Below are 27,430 nucleotides of genomic sequence, written 5' to 3' on the forward strand. Positions count from 1 at the left end.
TCAGGGCTTGTCTACAGTGGCAATTTACTGCGCTGGACTTTCTTGCTTAGGTGTGTGAAAAAACACCCCCCTGAGTGCACCAAGTTTCAGCGCTGTAAAGCACCAGTGTAGACAGTTTACCAGCGCTGGTGGCTATGCCCCTTGTGGAGGTGGTTTTTTAGAGCGCTGTGCTGCGACCTCACAAGCCACATTAGAGCACTGTGGTGTCAGCGCTTTAGCATTGCCAGTGTAGACTAGCCCTTAGTCAAAACTGCAGGAACAGTATATTCTGGCTTCAAGAATGTTTTTTGTGAAATGTTTTTGCATTTAATAGTTAATAAAGATTTTAAGATCACTAACTGGGATTACATTTCTGAGAAGAATAGCATTTGACAAAATACAATTCTAAAATCTGATCTTTGGGATAGGGAGCCAAAGATGTAGAGATCTTTTAAATTTAGGTTATATCTGTTCAAAGTACCCCTTTCCCTGTGGCAGTGGCAGCAGCGGCATGAAACCAAGGCCTATGCATGTTGTGTTTGTGCTACTGTGCATGAGGGCAGGCTAGATTGTGTTACTAATAAAGTTCTTTGTAGCCTTTTGAGGCGGCAAAGGAAGGGAACGTGGGGTATGGCAATGGAGACCTAGAGCAGTACTTCTCAAGCTATCTGATGTGGGGGACCGGCAATTTTTTTTCCAATGTGCAGGGACTGGTGCCATATTATTATCCTGTTCGACGCTCTTATGAGGAAACTCGCTGAGGACCAGCAGCTGATGACCTGTCCGCGGACCACCGCTTTGAGAAGCACTGACCTAGAGGACAAAGAAGGATGGGAATCAATACATTACAGCAAAGGAAAACAGAAATGGAAGTGTAACGGAGAGAGTGGTGGCTATTTTTCCAGTAAAAGCGCTTGCTTAATAGCATTTCTTTCTACCTTGTAAGAAAAATCTCCTCTCAAATATTTTGGCCCCACACCATGTTAAAACAGGGGATATGTGGGTGGGGATGGCATTCCTGCCTCCCCAGCTCCAGTCCTTTACATATGAAAATGAGAAAAAAGCCCTTCTTCCAAGACCTCTGCCTCCCACACATCAGTGATTTTTGCCTTGTACCTTTCTCCCTGTTGGTAGCAGTGTAGCTTTGAGTTTGAAAAACTGGTAATTTGAACTGCAGTAGTTCAACTTTTAATATTTTGTAGGCAACTTGAGGTGAAAGTTAATGGTAATTCACAATTTTAATTATTCAAAAATCCAATTGGGAAGTTGAGGTAATGTGGCTGAGGATAAGTCCTTTTGAAACCTCATATGCTCCAGCAGTTAACCTGAAAAACAGCCTCTGTTTAAAAAATTCCACGGTATCCCTGATCTCAGTCAGAGACTGTGTAATACATGCTCTTGATGTAAGATCCATGTATAACAGAGTTGTGACCCACTGCCTAGTAATGTTATCGTTATTTGTTCGTTCAGGACCGACAGTGCCCTTGGCATGGACAAGATACAACCTAGAGACAGCCCCAACCTCAAAGACCTTACAATCTGATTAAGCCAGATGCAGAACAGACATTATGACTGGGAAACCCAGAGCTATTAAAACATTTTGAGAGATTTTTGTGAAAACATGTGCTTTGTTTCCTTCATTTAAGTGGTGGATGATACCACAGGAATTTTGAGATGTGTTCATAAAATATTTAGTCCATTCCTGCTATAAGACAAGCTTTTGGATGCCCTAGTTTTTGGGGCCTGTCTTGAGACCCCTTTTAAGTATTTCATGTTTAAAAGATGGGTGGTCAGTACTTTCTGAAAATCAGGTCTCTTTAAGGTGTAATATATTGGGTCCCCCAAAATTGAGGCACCCAAACCCATTACTCAGTTTTGAAAACTGTCCACCGTATGAAATGTATTGAATTTGTCCTAATGTTAGACATTGAACAACAGCTCAGAGTGTTGTCATTGTTACGCAGGTGGGCTAGCTTAAGGGTATGGCTACACTTGCAGCTGTACAGCGCTGGGAGTTACAGCTGTCTTCATACAGCTGTGTAGGGAAAGAGCTGCAGTGTGGCCACATTTGCAGCATTTGCAGCGCTGTTGGGAGTGGTGCATTATGGGCAGCTATCCCACAGAGCACCTCGTCCCATTTTGGCGCCATGGGTTGTGGGAAGGAGATGGACGGGTGCGGGTCATTTGGCTTCCTATCCCATAGCCCCATGATGCATTGCTTCACATCCCAGCAGTCACTGTTTTTCCCTCCACGTTTGGCGCCATTGTGACTCTCCCAACGGTTTATGTGCAGCGCAATTTCTGTGGGAAATGGAGCCCGAGCTGCTGAGGAGTATGCTGATGAGTCTCGCCAGCACGTTTGGCAGTTCAGCTATTCCTTCAGCTCCAAAGTGACAGTGAGGAGTCCGACGATGATATCGAGTCGCCTGACGCGTATGACACTAAATTGCTTGTGGCATTCACGGAACTGCTCAGCACCTTGGAACGCTGATTTTGGGCTCAGGAAACAAGCACTGAGTGATGGGATCACATCGTCATGGAAGTCTGGGATGACAAGCAGTGGCTGCAGAACTCTTGGATGAGAAAAGCCACTTTCATGGGACTGTGTGTTGAGCTCGCCCCCACCCTGCGGCACAAGGACATGAGATTGAGAGCTGCCCTGTCAGTGGAGAAGCAGGTGGCTATTGCAATCTGGAAGCTGGCAACTTCAGACAGCTACCGATCGGTCGCAAACCAGTTTGGAGTGGGAAAGTCGACCATTGGAATCATGTTGATGCAAGTTTGCAGGGCCATTAATTGGATCCTGCTAAGAAGAACCGTGACTTGGGGAACGTGCAGGACATTGTGGATGGCTTTGCACAAATGGGTTTCCCTAACTGTGGAGGGGCGATAGATGGGACGCATATTCCTATTCTAGCACCACCCCACCTAGCATCCGAGTACATTAATCGGAAGGGGTATTTCTCTTTGGTTCTCCAGGTGCTTGTGGATCACCATGGGCGTTTCATTGACACAGGCTGGCCTGGAAAGGTGCATGATGCACGCATCTTTTGGAACAGTGGCCTGTTCAGGAAGATGCAGGCCAGGACTTTTTCCCAGACCACGAGATCACAGTAGGGGACCCCGCTATGCCCATTGTGATCCTTGGAGACCCCACTTACCCGTTAATGCCTTGGCTCATGAAACCATATACAGGGAAGCTTGACAGGAGCAAGGATCGGTTCAACTACAGGCTGAGCCGGTGCTGAATGACTGTGGAGTGTGCTTTTGGCTGTTTAAAAGGGCGCTGGTGATCTCTGTATGGGAAGCTAGACTTGGGGGAAAGCAGCATCCCCCGGTTATATCCATGTGCTGTACCCTCCATAATATTTGTGAAGGGAAGGGTGAAACATTCAGTCAGGAATGGACCTCCGAGGTTCAACACCTGGAGGCTGAATTTGCACAGCCAGAGAGCAGAGCTACTAGAGGGGCCCAGCACAGGGCTACAAGGATTAGAGATGCCTTGAGGGAGGAATTTGAGGCTGAAAACCAACAGTAATGTTTGGTACCTTGCACGGGAGTGAAGTGCAGTGGTTACCATGTTAGTAGGAATCTGTTTTTCCTAAAATGATTTGCAGTGTCTGTTTCTTTCCTGGGCTCCGGTATCTTTCACTTTCTGCAATAATAAATACTGTTTTCAAATCCAAGAATTCATTTATTGAAAAGAAAATAACTTTCTTGACAGACACACAACATTTTGGGAACTTTAAAGGGCAGGGGGGTGGGGTGGTGAACTGTACAGTCACAGGTTTGAATATGTCCTGTCTGGAGTGCTGTGTAATGACTGCTGCACTTCAGGATGAAAATACTGCATGGTGATGGGGGTTGAATGCAGAGGGTAAGGGTCGTAGTTCTTAGGGCTGGTTGGTGAACGTACAGGTGTTAGGGGCAGCTGGTGGTGGTAAGAACCTGGATGCTGGGGAAGGGGATTTGGAGCTGACAGTGGGGCACAAGGGAAAGAGCTTTGGGACGGGGAGGAGCCGGCATGGTAGTGCTCTGCCTGCATGGCTACGAGCGCCTGGATAGAGTCTGCTTGGCGCGCCAGGATGCTTATCGGCTGCTTTGTACTTTTCTTCTTAGCCGCTGCGTTTCTCTGGCGGATCCTGCTTTCCTTTCCCTCCAGTCCTGCAGTTTTTTACTGTCTCTGGCAGAGTAATCCATAACTGCTTTTAGCATGTCTTGTTTGGTTTTTCGCAGCTTCTTCCTGAGGTTTTGTAGCCTCTGAGCAGTGGATGATACGGGCAGTCGAGTAGTGAAGGACACTTTTCAAAAGGCAAAAATGGCAACAGTTAACAGAGGCTGCATTGTTTATAATCTCACCCAGACAGTTATTCCCACACAGTGAAGGAGTTTACAGTCTTCACTTTAGCATACTTTTCCCATACCAAACAGAGCGCACATAACCCACAGGAGCCACGAAATGGTGAGTAAGGGGGACTGATTGCTTCAGGGATGTGCAGGGGTTTCTGTGCATTGGGGAAAGCAAACTGCTTCAGGGGGCATCTACACTGAGCAGTCTCCCAACATTTTCCACAGGAGTTAATCCTGGAAGATATCTCGCTGCTGCGGGTCACCTGGTAAGAGCGGGAGGGTCTTCTACAGCAATGCGGATTCCGCCCTGGCCCCTATGCAGCTTGCGTGTGTGCAGCAATGGTCCCCCCACCCCTCGCGGCACAGTGGCGCGGACGCGTTAGCCTGAGTGGGACAAGGACCACAGTGGCTCTCCCTATAAACTTGCGCAAGTGCATTGCCCACGCTCTGGCTGAAACTTTAGAAGAGATACTGAGGCCAGTTACTGCAACGTGATAGATCACCTCAATGGGCTGTTCCACGTCTAAGCATGCACGCATGCAGCCCTAAGCCCCGCTCCTCTCCCGAAACATTTCCATCCTGAAAATAAAAGCTGCTTACCGGTAACCCGCTCCTCTACTTGTCCTCCACCAAGTGCCAGCTGCTGCGACTGGCTACCTTCCTCCTGGCTTGAGAAGAGCTCCTGGATGCATGCGTCCTGGGACTCTGGGGTGTCTCCCCCCACCCCAGTACCCTCACTATCGGTTTCCTCCTTCCCCCCCCTCGCTCTGAAGTGTCCATCGTGGTCGTCGGATTGGCAGTGGGGTCACCCCCAAGTATCGTGTCCAGCCCCTTGTAAAAACGGCAGGTCGTGGGGGCAGCGCCGGAGCGGCAGTTTCCCTCGCGGGCTTTGCAATAGGCACTCCGCAGCTCCTTCACTTTAACCCTGCACTGCACCGCACCGCGTCCCGGTCATGTTCCCTTTTCAGCATGGCCCTTGAGATCTGCCCATAGGTATCGTAATTCCTATGGCTGGAGCGCAGCTGTGACTGCACAGCTTTCTCACCCCAAACACTGATGAGGTCCAGCAACTTGCCATTGCTCCATGCTGGGGCTCGTTTGGCGCGTGGAGGCATGGTCACCTGGAAAGATTCACTGATTGCACTCCACACCTGGCTGAGCAAACAGAAAGGGGATTTTTAAAATTCCCAGGGCATTTCAAGGGCGGATCACCTGAGGCCCGGGCAGCAGAGTGCGAACTGATGAGCAGAGTGCCTGAACAGGCATTCTGGGATACCTCCGAATACCTCTGGAGGCCAATTACAGCACTTTTGATGGCCACACTGGTGGAGCAACGGTGCATCACCAGCACTGCAATCGTTATACCCCAGGCAGAGCAGGAGTACAGAGAGCTGCAGCCAGGGAGATGCAGTGCTGTATGTGCCTTGCAAGTGTGGACGGCGAGTAAGTTGCAGCGCTGTAAACCCATCACCAGTGCTGCAACTCTCCAGTGTAGCCAAGCCCTAAGATGCAAAAAAAGACTTAGATATTATGTCATGTCAGCCCTCTGTGGCCATAATAGAATTTTTCACTATAAAAATGATCTCTCTTAGAATAACAAATGTAGTAATTCAGGCTCAGTACAGTAGGTGTCTGTGGGGAAATGGGTGTGTACCTCTATTGATGCAGTACCATTCTTCTGATTCTGCTTATATGGTACAAGAGTGGGGGAAGTTGTGGAAGCCTATGTCCCCATTTGTTGGTAAATTATGGTATCGTTCCTTCAAAATACAGAATCTATAAACATGAGAGACATACATGTCTTGCATAGCAATAATATGTGAAACAACATTGTTGGGGATTGACGTGCTGTCTCTGAAAGGTTTTTTGATGAATTGTATTGGTGTATATAGAGAGTTTCTCTTTATAGGGGCCTGTTGACCGAAGTGCTTGGACTACTTCAGTCTGAGGAGACATTTCTGAAATTTTTCTGTCACCTAAAAATGCTGTTCTAAGACAGGGCAGTACTATCATGCCCCATCCTACAGTAGTGGTGTAAGGTGCTCAGATACTACAGTAATTGGGACCATAGAAACACTGATGCTATCAGAAAGAAAAATCTTCTGCTTTACATAATTCACTTGTGTACGAGGGTCAAAAGTTTTATGTACAGCTCTACCTTGATATAACATGACTCAATATAACACAGGTTTGCATATAGCGTGGAGACCCCGGGGGTCCGGCAGCAGAGCTTGGGTGGCGCTTTAAAGGGCCCAGGGCACTGGCTCCTGCGGGCAGCCCCGGGTCCTATAAATCACTGCTGGAGCCCTGCTGCTGCTGCTACCCTGGAGCTGTGGCAGCGAGGCTCGGCTGGTGATTTAAAGGGCCTGGGCTCCCCACAGTGGCCGGAGCCTGGAGCTCTTTAAATCACCACTGGAGCCCTGCTGCTGCTACCCTGGAGCTGCTGCAGCAGGGCTTGGACAGCGATTTAAAGGGCCCGGGCTCCCCACAGCGCCTGGAGCCCAGGGCTCTTTAAATTGCCACTGGAGCCCTGCTGCTACTACCCTGGGGCTCCAGCAGCGCTTTAAAGGACTCAGAGCTCTGACCACTGTGGGGAGCCCTAGGCCCTTTAAATCACTATCGGAGCCCTGCCACTGCTACCCCGGGGCTCTGGCAGTGGGGCTTGGGTGGCGATTTAAAGGGCCCGGGCTCCCCATGCCTGGAACCCTAGGCTCTTTAAATCACCGCTACAGCCCTAATGCCACGGGGTTTTACCTATAACGCAGTAGGGATTTTTGGCTCCCGAGGACCGTGTTATATTGGAGTAGAGGTGTACAGGACTTGAATCTGAATGAAAACTTTACCATTAACTTCAGTAAGTATAGGACTGGGCATGTTGACTGTTTGGGAAGTATCTTTTTACCGATATGTACTTGAAATATCTGATGGATCCTTTTCCTTTGCGTACAGGATCCAAACTACTGGATACAAGTACATCGCCTGGAGCATGGGGATGGAGGAATCCTAGACCTTGATGACACACTTTGTGACGTAGCTGATGACAAAGACAGAGTGAGTACAGACTGTTCTTAAACAGGCTCAGGGTTCACTGCCTGTTAATACGCCATGTTTTATATTTAACATAAGAACGGCCATACCGAGTCAGACCAAAGGTCCATCTAGCCCAATATCTGTCTACCGACAGTGGCCAATGCCAGATGCCCCAGAGGGAGTGAAGCTAACAGGCAATGATCAAGTGATCTCTCTCCTGCCATCCATCTCCATCCTCTGACAGACAGAGGCTAGGGACACCATTCCTTACCCATCCTGGCTAATAGCCATTTATGGACTTAGCCACCATGAATTTATCCAGTTCCCTTTTAAACATTGTTATAGTCTCAGCCTTCACAACCTCTTCAGGTAAGGAGTTCCACAAGTTGACTGTGTGCTGTGTGAAGAAGAACTTCCTTTTATTTGTTTTAAACCTGCTACCTATTAATGTCATTTGGTGACCCCTAGTTCTTGTATTATGGGAACAAGTAAATAACTTTTCCTTATCCACTTTCTCTACATCACTCACGATTTGATATACCTCTATCATATCCCCCCTTAGTCTCCTCTTTTCCAAGCTGAAGAGGCCTAGCCTCTGTAATCTTTCCTCATATAGGACCCTCTCCAAACCCCTAATCATTTTAGTTGCCCTTTTCTGAACCTTTTCTAGTGCTAGAATATCTTTTTTGAGGTGAGGAGACCACATCTGTACACAGTATTCTAGATGTGGGCATACCATGGATGTATATAAGGGCAATAATATATTCTCAGTCTTATTCTCTATCCCCTTTTTAATGATTCCTAACATCTTGTTTGCTTTTTTGACCGCCTCTGCGCACTGCGTGGACAGATTCAGAGAACTATCCACGATGATGCCAAGATCTTTTTCCTGACTCGTTGTAGCTAAATTAGCCCCCATCATATTGTATGTATAGTTGGGGTTATTTTTTCCAATGTGCATTACTTTACATTTATCCACATTAAATTTCATTTGCCATTTTGTTGCCCAATCACTTAGTTTTGTGAGATCTTTTTGAAGTTCTTCACAATCTGCTTTGGTCTTAAGTATCTTGAGTAGTTTAGTATCATCTGCAAACTTTGCCACCTCACTGTTTACCCCTTTCTCCAGATCATTTATGAATAAATTGAATAGGATTTGTCCTAGGACTGACCCTTGGGGAACACCACTAGTTACCCCTCTCCATTCTGAGAATTTACCATTAATTCCTACCCTTTGTTCCCTGTCTTCTAACCAGTTCTCAGTCCATGAAAGGACCTTCCCTTTTATCCCATGACAGCTTAATTTACGTAACAGCCTTTGGTGAGGGACCTTGTCAAAGGCTTTCTGGAAATCTAAGTACACTATGTCCACTGGATCCCCCTTATCCACATGTTTGTTGACCCCTTCAAAGAACTCTAATAGATTAGTAAGACACGATTTCCCTTTACAGAAACCATGTTGACTACTGCTCAACAGTTTGTTTTTCTATGAGTCTGTCATAACATTTCTTCCCAGATCTGGACCTTAGCGTCCAAAATATGGGTGTTAGCATGAAAATCTCCAAGCTTAGTTACCGGCTTGGACCTGGTACGGCTGCCACCAGCTAGGAATTATACAGTGCCTAGCTCACTGTGGTCTCCCCAAAACCTTCCGTGGGGGATCCCAAGTCTCAGATGCCTTGAGTCTTACAACAAAGGGAAACAACCCCCTCCCCTTGTTTCCTTGTTACTTTCTCCCAGGCTCCCCTCCCTGGACGACCCTAGGAGATTCCCTGCTTCCAGTCCTGGAAACACAAGTACCGAGAGATCTAATCTCTCCCCCTCACCCAGAGGGTATGCAAAGTCAGGCTTAGTAAATCTAACACAAAGAGATTTTCCCCCTGACGTCTTCCTCCCACCAATTCCCTAGTGAGCTGCAAACTCAATTCCCTGGAGTCCCCACTAAAGAAAAACTCCAACAGGTCTTAAAGAGAAAGCTTTATATAAAAAAAAGAAAGAAAAAGACATTAAACATAGTCTCTGTATCCAGGTGACACTATACAGGGTCAATTGCTTAAAAGAAAAATGAATAAACAGCCTTATCCAAAAAGAATATACTCCAGCAACTACACACATGTAAATACAAAAAAACCAATATAAACCTATTGTCTTACTATCCTTGTACTTACAACTTAGAAACAGAAGATTAGAAAGCCTGGAGGTAGAAAAATCGCGCTCAGAGCCGAGAGGGTCAGACCCAAGACAAAGAACAAAGAACTCACACCCAAAACTTCCCTCCACCCAGATTTGAAAAAGTCTTGTTTCCTGATTGGTCCTCTGTTCAGGTGTTTCAGGTTACTGTTGTTACCCCTTTACAGGTAAAAGAACATTAACCCTTAGTTATCTGTTTATGACAGTGTCTGACAATTTTATTCTTAACTATTGTTTCGGCTGATTTGCCCGGTACCAACGTTAGACTTACCCATCTGTAATTGCCGGGATCACCTCGAGAGCCCTTTTTAAATATTGGCGTTACATTAGCTAACTTCCAGTCATTGGGTACCGAAGCCGATTTAAAGGACAGGTTACAAACCTTAGTTAATAGTTCCGCAACTTCATATTTGAGTTCTTTCAGAACTCTTGGGTGAATGCCATCTGGTCCTGGTGACTTGTTAATGTTGAGTTTATCAATTCATTCCAAAACCTCCTCTAGTGACACTTCAATCTGTGACAGTTCCTCAGATTTGTCACCTACAAAAGCTAGTTCAGGTTTGGGAATCTCCCTAACATCCTCAGCCGTGAAGACTGAAGCAAAGAATCCATTTAGTTTCTCCGCAATGATTTTATCGTCTTTAAGTGCACCTTTTGTATTTTGATCGTCAAGGGGCCCCACTGGTTGTTTAGCAGGCTTCCTGCTTCTGATGTACTTAAAAAACATTTTGTTATTACCTTTGGAGTTTTTGGCTAGCGGTTCTTCAAACTCCTCTCTGGCTTTTCTTATTACATTCTTGCACTTAAGCTGGCAGTGTTTGTGCTCCTTTCTATTTGCCTCACTAGGATTTGACTTCCACTTTTTAAAGGAAGTCTTTTTATCTCTCACTGCTTCTTTTACATGGTTGTTAAGCCACGATGGCTCTTTTTCAGTTCTTTTACTATGTTTCTTAATTTGGGGTATACATTGAAGTTGGGCCTCTATTATGGTGTCTTTTAAAAAGGGCCCGTGCAACTTGCAGGGATTTCACTTTAGTCACTATACATAGGAATCATCTTTAAAATGGCAGCATTGCATTTTTCTTAATTTTAATTGTTGCTCTAAAATTGCATATCTTCAGTTTATTAAAAGTCTAATTTTAACTAAGCAGCCATACATATAAAACATTATACAAGTTTTTGTAAAGTCTTTTATCTTGCAAAACTCTGCTACAAAGTATGTAATGATTCTAGAACAGAATATAAAACAATTAAGGGCTGTACATTCTTTAGGAGCCTTAATTGTAAATGCATTAAATGTTATGCAGGGGCAGCTACTTCAGTGAAATAACCTAAATTCCAGGAGTAATGTGAAGAATGTTTGCTTCAGTTCCAGTGTCTCCATGGAAAAATTGTTATGCTATAAATGCATACAAAGATCCTTATAGACCGCAGCTGCTACAAGTGGAATGAAAAAAGACATGTCCTAGTGATGGTCCTTTTCCCATTAAAATGCAGCTTGTTAGGACAGTCTTATTTTATCTTTTTCACCATCCCTCTTATCCTCTGGTTTATTTTGTACCTTAATAAAATGGACTAGATTGGTGGTAGTGGACTCTCTCTGGAGTGATTTGAAATGTTAAAAACAACCCTGAATATATATATGGGGGACAGGGAGGGATATACTTAAGAATGTTAATTGTGTGCTTAGGTTATTTTTTTCCTCTTTTGAAACTACAACTTCAATGTTAGTGATTTTAACATAAAAATAGAAGCTGCATGATTCAGTCTAATTTAGACAGCATATCAATTTGACATTCACATTAAACTACATTACCATGATGATGAGAAAGTTAGCAATGTTGGAGACTTTTTATGGAGCTATATTTCGCAAGAGAGTACTTTTGTTTTTTTTTCCAACTCTAATCTATTCAATTCATTTGCAGTTACTTTAGCTTATCACAACATGCTGATAAAATGTAAACTCGTGTTAGCCTAGCTCTAATTTCATTTCTGAAAAGTGGATTTATATTTTAAAATCTTTTATTGATGTATAATAGGAAATTAGTATGTAACTTCTGCTTCTCGATGCAAGCAGATTAGGTAATCATGCGTTGTATGGTGTTTAGGTTTTTCCTGAAAACAACTTCAATTTTGAATAGTTAGGAGGGGGCATTAGGATATTTACCTGTTCAAGTAATCTGACTGGATGAACCCTAAAGACTACTTAGTAAAACTAGTCGTCGTATAAATATCTCTATATTAGATTAAAATTTAATATGGCATTCCATTAGATAATAAAACACTAATAGATGCACAAATACCTGCTTCTTTCTATGTGTCCAAGACCAATACAGGTTTGAGTAAATTTTTTGTTCGAGTGAGGAAAATCAAAACGTCACAGATGGAAAGTTCAAAACACGTGGCCGTTTATTGATGGGGGAATAAGTTGCAACTTGGGCTGGGGAGGAGCACTTTTACTAACTAACAATACTATTAGAACGAGAATATTTACACAACTTGAAACAATCTATTTACATCCAACAACAAGAAATCAAACAATCTATAATTAACTGAACAGATTCACAAAAGCTAAATAAACTGTGCGCACATTAACCAAATACTGTAAAATACAACAATTAACCACAATAGCAATTAATACGACAATTTAACTTTCATATAGTATATACATAACATAAAGAGGGGAAAAAGGAAGAAGCTAAGCAGAGTATTTACAGCCATTAGAATGCATATACCACACTCCAGGTGCAGCTGACCAGCAGTACAGACACCAGGGGCTTGACAAATTGGTGGAAAATAATCCTAACACATCACGACGCGAGCTGGCAAAATACGCAGGAGACACTTCTAGCTGGAAGGGGGATCCAGGCCTTTCAGCTAACATGTGGATACTCCTGCAGATCTTGGCGCGAGACATGGTTTTATTCAAAAGCTGTCTTATTCGTGTGAGCATCTGATTGGTCCCTAGCTCCTTCACCAACCAGGGTCTGAGCTGGAGTCCTCCACGTAAACAGGATCTGCACATGGCACACTGGTATTTTTGCACAAGGCAGTAGCCTGACCCCTAGGTGACCAGTCAAAAAGGCGGGAAAATGCACTCGGCACTATAATGTAGCACACCACACTACGGTGTTGCACACGGTACCAGTATGACCATTTGACCGACGATTGGCCAAACAGACGCCGTGTTTGAGCATAGGCTTTTAGGGCTGTGACACTGTGTAATAAGACACTCATTTGAAAATTATCAAGACATTTGGTGGAAAAACATTGTATAATGGAAACATTGCTATTGAAAAATGTATGTATTTATTTATATATCTATATGTAAACAGTTTTCAATCGGAACAGTTTTTGGTTAGTTTTCTGAAAAATTGTTTGGCTGGAAGAAGCAACAGGAATCTACTTATGAGTGGAGGTATCTAATCCAAACCCAAAAGAAAGACATATTTGGTATTATGAAATGTGATCAATTTAAATATTTTTCTGTGTATTAGGAAACTGTTTGTTTGAAATACAGTTAATGTTTTTAATATAAAGTGCATTGGTATATCTGTGAGGAATTAATCTTGACTGCAGTTTAATTTTCAGTATCTCAAAACTTTTTTCTTTCCCCCTTTTGTTTGAAATGACCTTCAAAATAGTTTGAGTCCTTAGAAACACCAGTCTGGAAGGTACGGCATTCAGACTTTCACACTATCAGTCACCAATTGAGTTAAGCAGGTTTTCTGTCGAGGCAGCCCTGATAAGGAGAACTGTAGAGAACTTTAGCCTTGGTATATGATTGTACAAAATCAACACAACTTGATTGGCTGTATTTGCGTTATTAATAGCACAAAGCGGAAATTCTCCAGATAGATTAATTTGGGTCCACAAAACAAATTTATTTATTGCCTTTGTGTAAAATTACAGTGCTATCATCTGTATATTTAATAATTTATTTAAATTGTACATGTTTAGGGACTGATTGCTGTAGGAGGTTGCTAATCGAATGTTTTTCACCTGTAAATTATCATAACAAATTCTGTTCCAGTTCATAGGTTTCCAGAGAGCCATCAGATAATATTGTGCAAAATTCTCTGTGATCTCACATGACTTCCTAGTGGATATGTGTGCATATACAAAAAAACACCCACCCTTCTATCCATCTTTTGATTGTGGTCTTTTCAAGTCAGATTGAGGCAGATGGAAGTTGGTGCCACTGTCCAAGCTTTGCTTGTGTGAATGAGAAGGACTTATTCAGGGTCTCAGACTAGCACCATCTATGAAAACTAAATCACTAAAAGAAAAACAAAGTGCAAAAAATACTTTTACTCTTCTGTTTTAAAAAGCATGTATATATGTATATAAACATAAAAATCAGTCTGTTAGATCTGTTCTAAGTGAAATGATTACTTCTAGGCATGGATTTAGAAATGAGGCATATTTGTATGTGTCAGAAAAATTAAAAATAACACACAATTCAAGGCCTGCACCTTAATTTTAGTGCTGCTACCAAATGAATTGCTTAGAGACTTGGGGTTTTTGGCTGGTGTAACTCCAACATATCATTTGCATGACAGCTTTGACTTCAAGGGAAGACTAAATGCAGTAATTAGGCTCACAATATCATTATGGTGAGTAGTGTGACAATAAGAAATAGTGACTATCTCTGGAGTTGAACTACTGTGGGGTATGAGGCATATGGCCGTTGTTCAGATGGTCTGCTTACCTGATGGTAGATTGGATTTTAAGTAGCTGGATTGTTTAAGATTTATGCTGAATGAAAGCATCAGCCTTTCATGGTTTTTGTACTGCTTTTTCCCGAAGTATAAGTGTACTGCTTCTCAATTCACTGCTGTTTTGTTTCTTGTCTTTGGGTTATGCTCATAGAAGAAAACATTATGACAGTAACTTTGCTGAAATTATTCCTCAGTCTAAGAACATGCTTTCTTTGCTTGGTCTACTGTTTCCTAATACACCGTCAGCTCTTTCCTTCTGCATAAATCTTCATCTTTTATTTATGCACCATGATATGCAGAGATGCAATGTACATCAATATAATGCAGCAAAGTGGCAGTGTCTAGACTAATTTCCATACTTGCATGCTATTGTAGCTGCATATTTTTTTTTTTGCAGTTTTTTTTGTATTATCTTTGGTTCAGCTGTTGCAAAAGAGATCAGGGCATTATCTTTTTATTGGTGATTACAAACACCAGATAGGGCACTATTGTTTTTATTAGTGATTAGGAAGTCAGAGAAATTTGTTGTGTCTGAAATGTAGTTGGTGAAAATGAGAAGTTCATTAGATAGATCCTTGTTGAAGTAGAGTCCAGGAAACATTCAAAACCAGAGCTGTGTTAAGTGATCAAATTATTGCTGAAATTCCCAGTGAACTAACAAATTGCATTATACACAAATCCCATTTTAAAGCTGTATAAAGACTCTTTATCCCCTTAATTAATGTCTGGCCATGTGTTGCCTAACAGGAGAAAATGTAAGGCTTAAACAGTTGCCTCCATTTGACATCAGGTTAAAATAGGAACTCTTGTTGTTTTTTAGTATACTGAAGACATGGTGTTTTGGTTTGTGTTTAAACTTTTGGGCTACCATAGAATATGGGTATTAAAGCTGCTGTTAGGCTACAAAGGAGGGTATATAATCTAGATGTACAAGATTCATGTTTTGAGAAAAATGATTATATTTGTTTGCAGCCAAAATTGTCGTGCAATAGACAACCTTAAACCACCTTAAAAATAAATCAGAGAATTGTGCAAATGTGTAAGGTTCTTGTGGATGAATTTACTGGACTGTGACTCAGGAGATCCAGGTTCAGTTGCTAAATCCACAACAGACTTCATCATTTTTAGGTGTTATGTTAATCCTGATAATGTAGTAAGCACTCTGGACTGACCGGTGCAGTGTGCACATTGCAAGATTGGGGCCTTTTCTCACCGTTCCTTTTCTGTGAAATGGGTATAATAATATTTGAAATCACGCAGGATGTTGGGAGGGTTAAATTTATTAGTTTGTGAGGTGCTCAGATTCTACACTAATGGAGGCCATATAAGATTCCAGCTAGATCATTATGTTGTATTCTCCCAAATTATGGATCTGATTCTGCAGTCTTTCCTTCAGCAAAATTTCAACTGAGTGTAAATCAGAGTTCTAGGTGAGTAAGGACTTAGAATCATAGAAGATTAGGGTTGGAAGAGACCTCAGGAGGTCATCTAGTCCAACCCCCTGCTCAAAGCAGGACCAATGCCAACTAAATCATCCTAGCCAGGGCTTTGTCAAGCCGGGCCTTAAAAACCTCTAAGGATGGAGTTTCCATCACCTCCCCGGGTAACCCATTCCAGTGCTTCACCACTCTCCTAGTGAGATAGTGTTTTCTAATATCCAACCTATACCTCCCACATTGCAACTTGAGACCATTGCTCCTTGTTCTGTCATCTGCCACCATTGAGAACAGCTAGCTCCATTGTCTTTGGAACCCCCCATCAGGTAGTTGAAGGATGCTATCAAATCCCCGTTCACTCTTCTTTTCTGCAGACTAAATAAGTCCAGTTCTCTCAGCCGCTCCTCATAAATCATATGCCCCAGTCCCCTAATCATTTTTGTTGCCCTCTGCTGGACTCTTTCCAATTTGTCCACATCCTTTCCGTAGTGGGGGCCCAAAACTGGATGCAATGCTCGAGATGTAGACTCACCAATAATCAGTTCCCTTGATCTGTTGGCAATATGTCATTAGCCGCCTTGGCAACAAGGGCACACTGTTGACTTAGTCCACTTTAATCTCCAGGTGCTTTTCTGCAGAACTGCTGCTTAGCCAGTCGGTCCCCAACTTGTAGCAGTGCATGGGAATCTTCTGTCATAAGTGCAGAAGATTGTCCTTGTTGAACCTCATCAGATTCCTTTCAGCCCAATCTTCCAATTTGTCTAGGTCACTCTGGACTCTATCCCTATACTCCAGCGTATCTACTTCTCTTGCCTCCATCCCATCATTCAGATCATTAATGAAGATGTAGAACAAAACCAACTCCTGGGGCACTCTGCTTGATACCAGCTGCCAACTAGATATCGAGCTGTTGATCAGTAACCATGATCAACACAACCTCAGGGTTGGGCCTGAAATTTCTCTCATAAAAAGACACAATTTCGTTCATTTTGGGCAAGATTATCACCATAGCCTAAAGATCACTTTTTCTGTAGCTAACAGTGTATGATCAAAGTATAAGTTTAGCAGCATCTAGACCAAATTTGGACCAAGTCATTAGTGAGCTTGAAAACTTAGAATTGTAACACTGTAAAACTATTATAAAGTAATGCAATGCCTCTCTTCACCCATTCCCCAAATAGCATTTAACTGAATTTCCATTTATTACCTCTGTTGCTGTCATGTATTATGACCTCCGTCTTTGCATGTTTTTGTGATTAAAATAACGAAGTTTGTACTTCACAATATTTGTGGCTGTTGTGCAAAGCATATAACACTGAGGAAACATTTGAGGTTCAGATGTGAATGAACAAACATCTGGAATTGTGCAGAATTTGCCACCACTGAGAAATGTTAAAGTTGGCTATAAACAAAAAACCTTTCTTGACATGAGTATCTTTCTTGTGTGTTTATTCCCTTTTAATGCTGTTTTCTAAGTTGCTGATCTCTTCACTACTTGGTTTTTGTGGTCACTTGAAGTAAACCTTTCTACTGACGATTTTTTCTGTTTGCTTTCTGGCATATAGTTGCAATATCCAGAGCTGCTTTCCTGTTAACTTGCATGTCTGTTGTGTTTTATACTGTTTTTATTTATGTACATACATGTCTAACCACAACTATTCATAGAGGTAAAATGCTACTCAACTCCAGTAAGGGTAGAAGAATCTGGCCTCGAATGATGATGGAACATTACCTTATTAAAACAAACTGCAGTATGGAATGATCATGTGATTGATCCAAGTTCCTGATCTTTCAGAAAGGTCTGTTTGCCATCCAGAGGTGCATTGACAGATTAATTGATCATCCTTAAGGTAATATGAATACAGTTTTAAAAAATGCTGTTTTTTCTGCTAAGTAGTGTTTGCAAATTGGTAAGAGTGGCTTGAAGATGTACTTACCTATGGAAATGATTAAGTGAATTGTGTTCACCATACTTTGGCTGTATGATATGTGAAAAGAGACCTCTGTTGATCTGAAGTAAATATTACGCCCTTTCCTAGAAAGGCCAGATTTTGAGGCCACCTTCAATTTTCACATCTTGTAAATTACTGGTGATAGTTTTAAGATTAAATTCTGCTTCTGAAATAAACTTAGAGACTTAGGCCATCTAGTAGTCTGATATTATTCTGCACTGCCATGAAGGTGGGAGATCTGAGTTCAGTTTCAGGCTTGGTCTCTTGTTCCTTGAATCAGCAGGAATTGGAACCACTGTAGAAAACCAGCTACCAGATAGAGAAGGATTTACTTTAGGTGTTTCAATGGAAACCCTCCTGATAAAAAGGTGTGCTTTGGGTGCAATATGAGTGGAGTCCCCACCTCATTCTTTTAGCCAGAAAGGGTGACCACAACTTAAGTTGACCAGATAGCAAGTGTGTGTGTGTGTGGGGGGAGGGGGAACAAATAACAAAACAAAAACGGTATGGGATGTGGGTGGAGGGTAATGGCCTATTTAAGACAAATCCCCAAATATCATTCTGTCCCTATAAAATCAGGACATCTGGTCACCCTACCACATCTGCAGGCCTTGCAAGTCAGGGAGTAAAAGGGCCTTCCTCCTTTACTAGAACCATTTGTCTTCTGAGAGAAAATCCAGTGAAAGATAGCTGGAGTCACTTCATGTAATGTCTAGTTGATTTCTGGAGAACATTCCACACTTCTAACTCTGGTGGAACTAATTCTGAAATGAAAACAAAACAAAAATACCTTATTACATGCCTACATCATTATTGGTTCTGTACACAATATCCAGGGACTAGCTCTCCATATACTCATGTCGTCACTTCACATACAAGACAACTGTGAATAATATATAGGATAAGACTTAGCCATTAGTTTAGGAGAACCGATGTGGGCCAGGCCTCTTGTGTATAGATCTCATTTTCTTTACAGCAGGGGTGGGCAAACTACAGCCCATGGGCCGGATCTGGCCCACCAGCCATTTTAAGCCAGCCCTTGATCTCCGCTCGGGAGTGGGATCTGATGTTTGCCCTGCTCTGGCGCTCCAGCCAGGAAATAGGGTCAGGGGCTGCGCCACGCCGCTCCTGGAAGCAGTGGTATGGCCCCACTCCAGCTCCTACATGTAGGGACAGCCAGGGGGCTCTGCTCTGCATGATGCCCCAACCCTAAGCGCTGCCCTTGCAGCTCCCATTGGCCGGGAACTGTGGCCAATGGGAGTTGTGGGGGCAGCACTTGTGGACAGGGCAGTGTGCAGAGCTGCCTGGCTGCGGCCCCAACCCCCTGCCGCAGCCCTGATCCCCCTCCCGCCCTCAATTCCAGCCCGGAACACTCTCCTACACCACGAACTACTCATCCGCAGCTCCGACCCAGAGCCCCCCCAGCTTACAACCCATCTGGAGCCCCCTCCCACGCTCTGAACTCCTCATTTCTGGCCCCACCCTGGAGCCTGCGCCCTCAAACCCTACTGAACCCCATCCCCAATTTTGTGAGCGTTCATGGCCCACCATACAATTTCTATTCTATGATGGTACTGCAGGTATGAGGCAAAGTGATGCTTACGCAGAAGTGAACTTCTATCAGTGATGTTCCGTAAGTGCAAGATATCTGAAAGTATAGTAAATGGCCACTATAGAAGAGCATGTTCATTTTCAATGAAAAAGGGTCATCAGGATAGATTTATTATAATATACACTGAGGTCGGCAGTAGCCCCATTTTAAACTTTATTGGAGCAAAGATTAAACACGATGGCTATCCTGTTTTCAGCGCTTTATTTTTGGGCCTTGCCTTTGCACAGTTTTGATGTTTTATAGAGAAGACCACTTTAAAAAGCCCCTAGTAAGAAAAGTGATCCTGCTTAATTTAGCATTTCCCAGCATTTCTGAGTGGTATCTCTAACTAGCGAGAACAGCAGCCACACAATCATTCCTTCTAAATCGGGACGGATCTCCAGAAAGAATTGCCCAACCTCTTTGAAACATCTGCTCAACATGTGATACAATCATTGCTGCAGTTTTCACTATTCAGATAAATGGTGAAAATGAAGGTTAATAAAATACACACAGTCTTGTAACAGACAGCTATGAGGAGATAAGAGCACTGTTATTTTATTTGCGTTTCAGCAAACTCCCTCCAAATAAGACATAGTGGGCATAAACAACTGTAAAAACAGGTAATTTAAAAAAAAACACATCAGGTTTAACTTACTATGATCTGATGGAAGGTGAACCAAAACTGTGGTTCGTCTACCTGGCAACTAAATCATATAATACACGTACATGCAATTTTGGGCAAAAGCTGTGATCGGTGCAGCCTAAATCAGCATAACAGTAAATTTGAGGATTACACCATTAGAATCATAATTGTCCTAGTACAGTTACGCAATCAAAACATCCATACCACAGTACAGTATATCACAAAACCCACATCCTCACCAGCACAAGTTGTAGTCCACAGTGGTTTTGGCTTTATTTCTAGTTTTGCTTAAAAAGGAAAATGTGCATGTCTGGCAGGTTTAAAGTAGCAAATCCTCGCCCTAGCTACTTTATTGTCAAAACTCTTTGACTTTAATTTTGATTGTTATGGTACTGTACTTCAGTTTTGTTTTTTCAGTTCCCTTCTCTCAGCCCAGAGTGCTCATGTGTGGACAACCACACACAACTTTCTGCTCCCCAAAACTGTGGTGCATCATCTTCTGCTACCAGCCTGCCAGATGCATAGGTGATAGGTTTGGGTTCAGGGATTAATTTCACTTACCATCTCCGTCTTCAGGCTGCCAGTTTCAGACAATAGCAGCTTGTTGCTTTTGGGCTACTGCTGACTCTGTCCACTTGCTGAAAATATGTGAAAATAACTGCAGGGAGAAGGAAAGAAAAAGGCAGAGTTAAATGACATTAAATTGGTTGTTTACTTAGGATGACCCCATATTTGTCCCCCCAGAAGGGAGGCCAGCAAGTACCTTTTCAAAGCTCAGTTTAGGACAAAACAAACAAACAAACCAATAAAAAAAACCAAAAAAACAAAACAAAACAACCCCAAGTCCTCCTTCTGGGTAATATAAAATTGCTAGTTTATGCATCTGAATAACCAAGCTGGTCTAACTAGTCTCAGTGGCTTTTAGCAAGGAAGGAGTTGAGGATGCTTTGAACCCAAACTCTTCTGGTTCATCCCCACACCCTGTTGGTGCTAGAAGTACTTCCACACCCTGTTGGCGTATAGTGCACTTCCTTTTGTTTACCTTTAGCATGTTTAGCAGGACAGCGACTGCATTTTTTTAAATCAACATCACAGCTGCAACCTGTTTCAGTTTGTACAGTAAGAAGGATTTGTACTTGCTTTCCAATTACAGTGCTCCTTAAAAAAGCACCTGCTCTTTTCCAGCTGTGTATCCTGTTGGCAAAATGAAAATTGCCTTGAGGTGGGCTTTGTTTTTCTACGTTGCATTTCTTCCTGTCTGATTGAAGGGAGTTGATTGCATAACTGGGGTTCCTTGGAAGGTAGCATCTCTGCTGAATTTCAGGTTTTTGGAACATTGCCTGTTTGGAGTAGCCTGTTTGTTGTGGATTTAAAATGGCAGACAGACCTAGAAGGAAAGTTACAAAGAAGTCTTCATCTTTTTCATATGATCCCCGGAGAGACTCTGTGAAAGTTCGGAGATACTACAAGTCTCTGAGCTTCAAGTCAGCTACCTTGGACTCTCAGAAAAGACAGGTGCAGAAAAATCTGGTTTGTATCATTTTTTTAAAAAATAGCTTTTAAACAAAAAATAAAATAAAAACTGTATTTCCTAAATTCTTAAATAGTAAACCTAGCTTTGAGAGTCCACAGGAAGTAGGAAATGACATGTATTTATCTGTGACACTTCTTTGTGCGTTACTGTTCAGCTGCTGTTGTGAATTCTTTTTTTTTTTTGTCACGAGAGTCAATAGTAGTATTTTACCCTCATGGAGAGAAATTAAAACCTATTTACTTTGTTTTTAAGGTACCTAGACTGGATTTTAACCTCAGGAGCTTCTTATTGGGCTTGTTATCGGGGGTTGGACTAGATGACCTCCTGAGCTCCCTTCCAACTCTGATATTCTGTGATATTCTTATACCTGTAACTTGCATCATATGATTTTTTTCATGATATGTTTGTCTGTCATGTTCTTCAGACCAGTTTAAAGGTTTGGTAATCAGCATGGTTATTTAAATGAAAACTGCTTCATCCATCTTTCTTACTTTTTCAAATGTTGAAAAGTACCAGACTGACGGCTTTAGGGACTGAAGTATTTTAATTATCTGCAGAACAGGTAATGCAAATATGCAGCAGCACCTGTTCTGGAGGGACCAGTTCCATGGGTTACAGGACAGCGTAGCCTCTAAACTGCACTGCACTTTACTTCAGTAAAGGACTGAGTTGGAAATTCTTTTGTTTGCATACAGAGGTAGTAATTAAATGATAGTTTCAGAGGAGAGAAAATGCAGTATGGATTACAGTAAATGAAACTGAAGTAGGTCAATTGATAAATTGTGTCCATGTGCACAGTTACATTGATCAGAATGTTTCTACATGTTTATAATATATGAAATCAATACTCCACTCAATGATTAAATGAATATATTCATATCTACACATGAAATGCCTTTCTAAAAGACCTTAAATAGCTTTCATTGGTATGTAAAATGGACTGTATGGAATATAAAGGTAAAAATATTTTACACATAGTATACCATCAAGGCCTATAAATATGCTAGTTTTCCATTAGGAGCATTAGAGAGAGGATTAGTTTATATATGAATTAAACACACAAGGGTATTCTCCATGCTGCACCCAAGTATCTGTGTTCATAAATTTTCAAGATTGGAAGTGAGATTTTGGCAAACATTATCCATTTGAAGCAAAAGAATTACATTGTTATTATGCTAGTAGAAGATGAAACACTCGTTTTAAAAACACATTGCATATGACTTTTGCTGACCTCACAGCATAATTGTAGATTACTAATAATATTTTGTTGTGCTTGGAGATTTGAACCACAGAATATTTAATATGAAAATCTCCAGATGTAGGGTGTACTTTTCCAGTGCTGTTGATTCTAACCTTAAAATGCTCTTTAATCTTAGTTACAGTTGAACCTCACTGATGTGCATTAAAGGCTGGAAGACACATTTTTGGATTACAGAATTTTGTAAATCAGTGCATATATGAAAAAACACGATCATTACTGTAATTTCATACTAAATTAACAGATGTAACAATATAATTTTATAGTAATAATGATAAAACTTAGTGTTTAAAGATGTAAATTGTTAGAGGTATACCATCAGCCATGTTAATTCAGCCTTTGGGAAATGGGGAGAGACCATGCAACTTTCGTGTGACGGATGCAGTTTGTAAGGGATAACAAAATCAGAATTAGCGAGTACTACTTTTGAAAGTTTTCCTGGGTTTATGTATATTTCTTCCCTTGGCTCGCTGCCATAGCTAGTGCATGACCCCTAGTGGTCAACAAGGAATATTTTTAGTTTAATGAGCCAATCTGATATATTTGTTTTAAATGCATTAAATTAATAATTTTAAGAGTTAAATACTTAGATGGAGATGCCAAAGTCTGCCGGTTTAGAAGATGGAAAAGTGCTAATCTGTTTTAGATACTAAAACATTTTCTATTCCTGCTGTCAGAAGGAAGAGTATAGTTTTTACCATAAACATTTCTTCATGGTGTACTGTGATGCAAGCCAAGCACTAACCATCAGTCTCAGTCTTACAATCATCCTATATGTCTTTGGGTTTGAATTCGGCAAGCCTGTTAAGAGTTAACATGAAATGCTAAGACTGTCAAGTACTGTTTTGAGGAACTTATATTGGAAGTACTACTGTGCACATAGTGCTAGCATTGATCATTCCGTCATCAAACCTTTAGAAACATTGGTGGAGAATTATTGGTCTGAATTTGCTTGTATAGATGCATCCTTGGGAATTGGTTCCCTAACTTTCTACCAAAGAGACCCACCAATTGCATTTTGTCTTTTGTGGAGACCCACCATTACTTCTATACTGTGTGTGCATTTGTTTTATATATAAATAGTCAGTCATATATATATTTACTATTTTAATGTCTTTTTAAAATTCAAACACAGAAGAAAAACAGTCTCCTCCCCAATCCCCCTGTTGTCCTAGTTCTCCTCCTTGTGGATAGAGAACTCTAATAGGGCTCCTGCTCCATGCAGTTTGAGGTCATCACTCATTTATGTGAGAGTGGAAGATGGGATACAACAAAAGAGCCCCTCAGGTTGTCTCTGTCATTGGAGAGAATTAGCCTCTCAAAGATTGTTTTATGTCTGGGGTGTGTGTGATGGGGTCTATTAGGTCTTCTCTGCACCCTGTTGGAGGCATGAGCACCCTGACTCTTCCCACCCAAGGAAAATCCACTTAGACTGGGTGACCAGCAAGACAGTACTCCAGGGGCTGAAGGGACAGGAAGAAGTAGTGGCTGATCTAGAATCAGCAGACCAGTTAAGAAGGCTTGCCTGCTTTTTCTCAGGAGCGGTGTTGGGTGAGACTGGAACAAAGGAGTAGCTCCTCAGGGCTATCCCAGACCCTGGGTTGCTGTTTTGTACATGATTGATTGTTCAGAGACTGACGCTAAGCTCACGCTAAGCTTATTATATCATAGTTCATTTTTAAACCTCCAGGAGAAGCTGCAACTAAAAATATGTATAAGACATTCACTGTTGATGTGGCAAGGAATGGCTGCAGTACCACAAGTGGCCCTCAAGAGGGAGTTCAGAGCAGCTCCACTTGCTTTCTGGGGCCTAACTGGAACAGCACAGGTCCTCCTCCCAGCTAAGGGACTACCCAGTACCAGTATTGCCTGGCATTAAATAGATTAAATAGAGGAGAGTACCCCTGCTCCCCCATGTTCTCCTCAACCCGGCCTGTAAAGCGGCCTGCTTAACTTCTCCCAGCCCTGTTCCCTCCTGCAGCCTCAGCTGGCCTCTTGCTCCTGATGCTTGTGCCACATTCTGACTGGCTTCTGCCACTTTCTCCGCTGCTGCCTGAATCCAGCTCCCCAAGCTGCTGTCTGATGCCCAGGGGAAGTGAGAGCCAGAGCTGAGTAAAGTCAGCTGCATGAAGGGGAAGTGGCTGGAATCAGGGAGTCAGGTTGTCCCCATCCTGTATGTGCCTCAGAGGTGCTTGCTGCTACTGTTTGAATCCAACTGCCCATTCTGCTCACCAGGGAGCGCCCCCAGGCTGGGGACAGGCTGCTGACTGTCTGCTGCTGGTTCCAGCCACTTCTTCTGTGCTGCTGCAGTCCAGATCCCACTGCTGGTAGCCCCAGGAAGTGAGTGTGTGGCTGGGGGAGAGCCTCAGGAGCATGCACAACCCAACTAGACTCTTCCTCTGGTGGGTCAGTACCATTTGGGAAGCACTTCCCTAGGGGCAGGACCCAGAGTCTGGCTAAATCAGGAATACCTTCATTTAATTCAGTGAGTTATTCATGGAAATGGGAGAAGATTTGTGCCCTAAGTATCAGTTAGGCAGCTTCCTTAAATGTACTGTTGGTGAAGGATTACTCAAAAATATTTTCTTTTTTTTTATGCAGTGTCTTGGTTCTAACTCTCTTAACTTTCCCAACATTTGATTCTTAGTCAGTTTTAGGCACTTTAATTTTCTATTTAGATGTTATGTATGGAAAGCACAGTAAAGAACAAGACTGCCACTGCATTTCACAAATGGGCAAAGAAACTGAAGTTACTTTTCTCTAAATGTTTTGGCAGGATTAACATTGGGACAGATCGCTTAAAACCATTTCAATCTCTTCCTCCTGCTCAGCCTTCATGGCATCCTCAAGTTTCGTTTTCCTTTCTTTTATAAAACTTGTGTTGTGGTCTCTCTGAGTGCACCCCCTCAGGTGTCAAGCCTGGTTCCTGTCCAGGTGGAATTCCGTACTTCTCCCAGTCAGTAACAGTCACCACTCTTCCTGTCTTCCACTCTCTTATAGATGGTTACAGAGCGAAATCCAAATCCTTCACAGTTGTATTTCTGGATAAGAAGAATGATATGTATAGAACTTTTTTAAAATGTTTTTTGAGGGAGGAAAAGTTGCTTACTAGATCAGTGGTTCTCAAACTTTTGTACTGGAGACCCCTTTCACATAGCAAGCCTCTGAGTGCGACACGCCCTTATAAATGAAAAACACTTCTTAATATATTTAACACCATTATAAATGCTGGAGGCGAAGAGGGGTTTGGGGTGGAGGCTGACAGCTTGTGACCCCCATGTAATAAACTTGTGACCTCCTGAGGGGTCTCGACCCCCAGTTTGAGAACCCCGTACTAGATGTATCAGTAATAAGGTGGAAAGGTGATATAAGCTACCTAAATAAACCAAATAAATACCATCCACTTAGACTGTGATAGCTAGCAGTATTTTCAAGAGCAGCTCTCCATAAAAGCATTATTCAGAAGGGGAGTGGGGAGAGGGGACTTAGTCCTATCTAAACTGGCCACTTAAAAACTAATATCCTTTGGTCCATACATGCCCATATCTTCTCATATTAAGAATATTTTGGTGAATTGTTGAAACAATTTTAACCTGTCCAGGAGCTTTGAAATCCCCAAATCAACAGTTTTTATTACAAACAAACTGCACTGGCATCATGCTTTTGAGTGTGTTGTGGGCTGTCTTCCAACAACCGTTTTTACATGTTGATAGGTTTACAATGATGACAGACCACTTTTTACTCACTCTGAATAATTTGTCATTTCAGCCCACGGTAGGGTTTAGGGCAACAACCCCCTCATCTACTCCTCGCAGTCCAAGCGAACGACTACTATCATATCATAAATCCTCCAGTTGTTGAAATTCTTCAGGACATCTTCCCCCCCCCCTCGTCCCCACACACACTTTTTGGTTTTGGCATAGAGGACTAGACTGGGCTCTGTTAGTACTCCTAGCTGTTGGGATACTCCAGGGTGCATCCTGCTCCTTCCTCAGCAAGGCCTCATGGAAACAGCCCTGCAGTACTCCCAAGTATTGTGAAACTGGGGAGTGAGATCACAGATGAGTTCTCAGGCTTGGCAATACAATGTTGCACTAAATACAAAGCAAAAAAGGTTGGCCGTTAGCCTCTTGATTGTTATGCAACTAATTTAAGACACTTATAGCTGCTCAAACATATTAAGATACAAATGATGTGTACAGTGTGGTCAGCTAAGATCTTGGACTGATGCAGTGTGTCTTGTGGGATTTTACATGTTTTCTATCAACAACAACAAATTGTTCCAGCAGCAGTGGTCTACTTTTGTATCTTTGATTAATGTTTATGAATGACTCTTTCTAAAATATTTGTCATTGAAATACGGAAATAGGACCAAGTAGAACCAATAACTAAATGAGAAATCCCACAGATTTTAACTGATAACCTCCTGCATACATTTTGACAAAAACTGTTGCTGAGTTCTGTTGTCTTTTGGTCTAGTATGTTCTGCTTCTCTTGCTATTTGTTTAGGTGTATATAATCAAAAAGTGTTTTGGAAAGAAGTACAATTAAAAAAATTAGTTGTGTTGCTCATTGACTTAATGACAACAGAAGATCTCAGTTGACCTATTCCTGCCCCACCCTGCTTGCCCAATCTGGTAAAGACAGTCATACGCATTATGATAGCCACTGATGCCATTAAACTACCTTAATTTACACCTTGACATGGAAGTTACTCCATTACAAGACCTATACTCCCTCAGA

At 42.2% G+C, this 27,430-nt stretch overlaps 1 protein-coding gene across 11 annotated transcripts in view; it reads left to right on the forward strand.

Annotated features, from left to right (window-relative positions):
* Positions 1–27,430, forward strand: part of PARD3 (par-3 family cell polarity regulator) — a 648,004-nt gene that overhangs the window by 74,326 nt on the left and 546,248 nt on the right. For all 11 annotated transcript variants that reach the window (XM_030550179.1, XM_030550184.1, XM_030550177.1 and 8 more), the window contains exon 2: positions 7,279–7,380. In XM_030550179.1, coding sequence (XP_030406039.1) covers positions 7,279–7,380 — 102 coding nt within the window. The remainder of the gene's footprint in view (positions 1–7,278; positions 7,381–27,430) is intronic.

This window comes from Gopherus evgoodei, chromosome 2 (assembly GCF_007399415.2).
Source record: "Gopherus evgoodei ecotype Sinaloan lineage chromosome 2, rGopEvg1_v1.p, whole genome shotgun sequence".
In the NCBI taxonomy this organism is placed as follows: domain Eukaryota; kingdom Metazoa; phylum Chordata; order Testudines; family Testudinidae; genus Gopherus; species Gopherus evgoodei.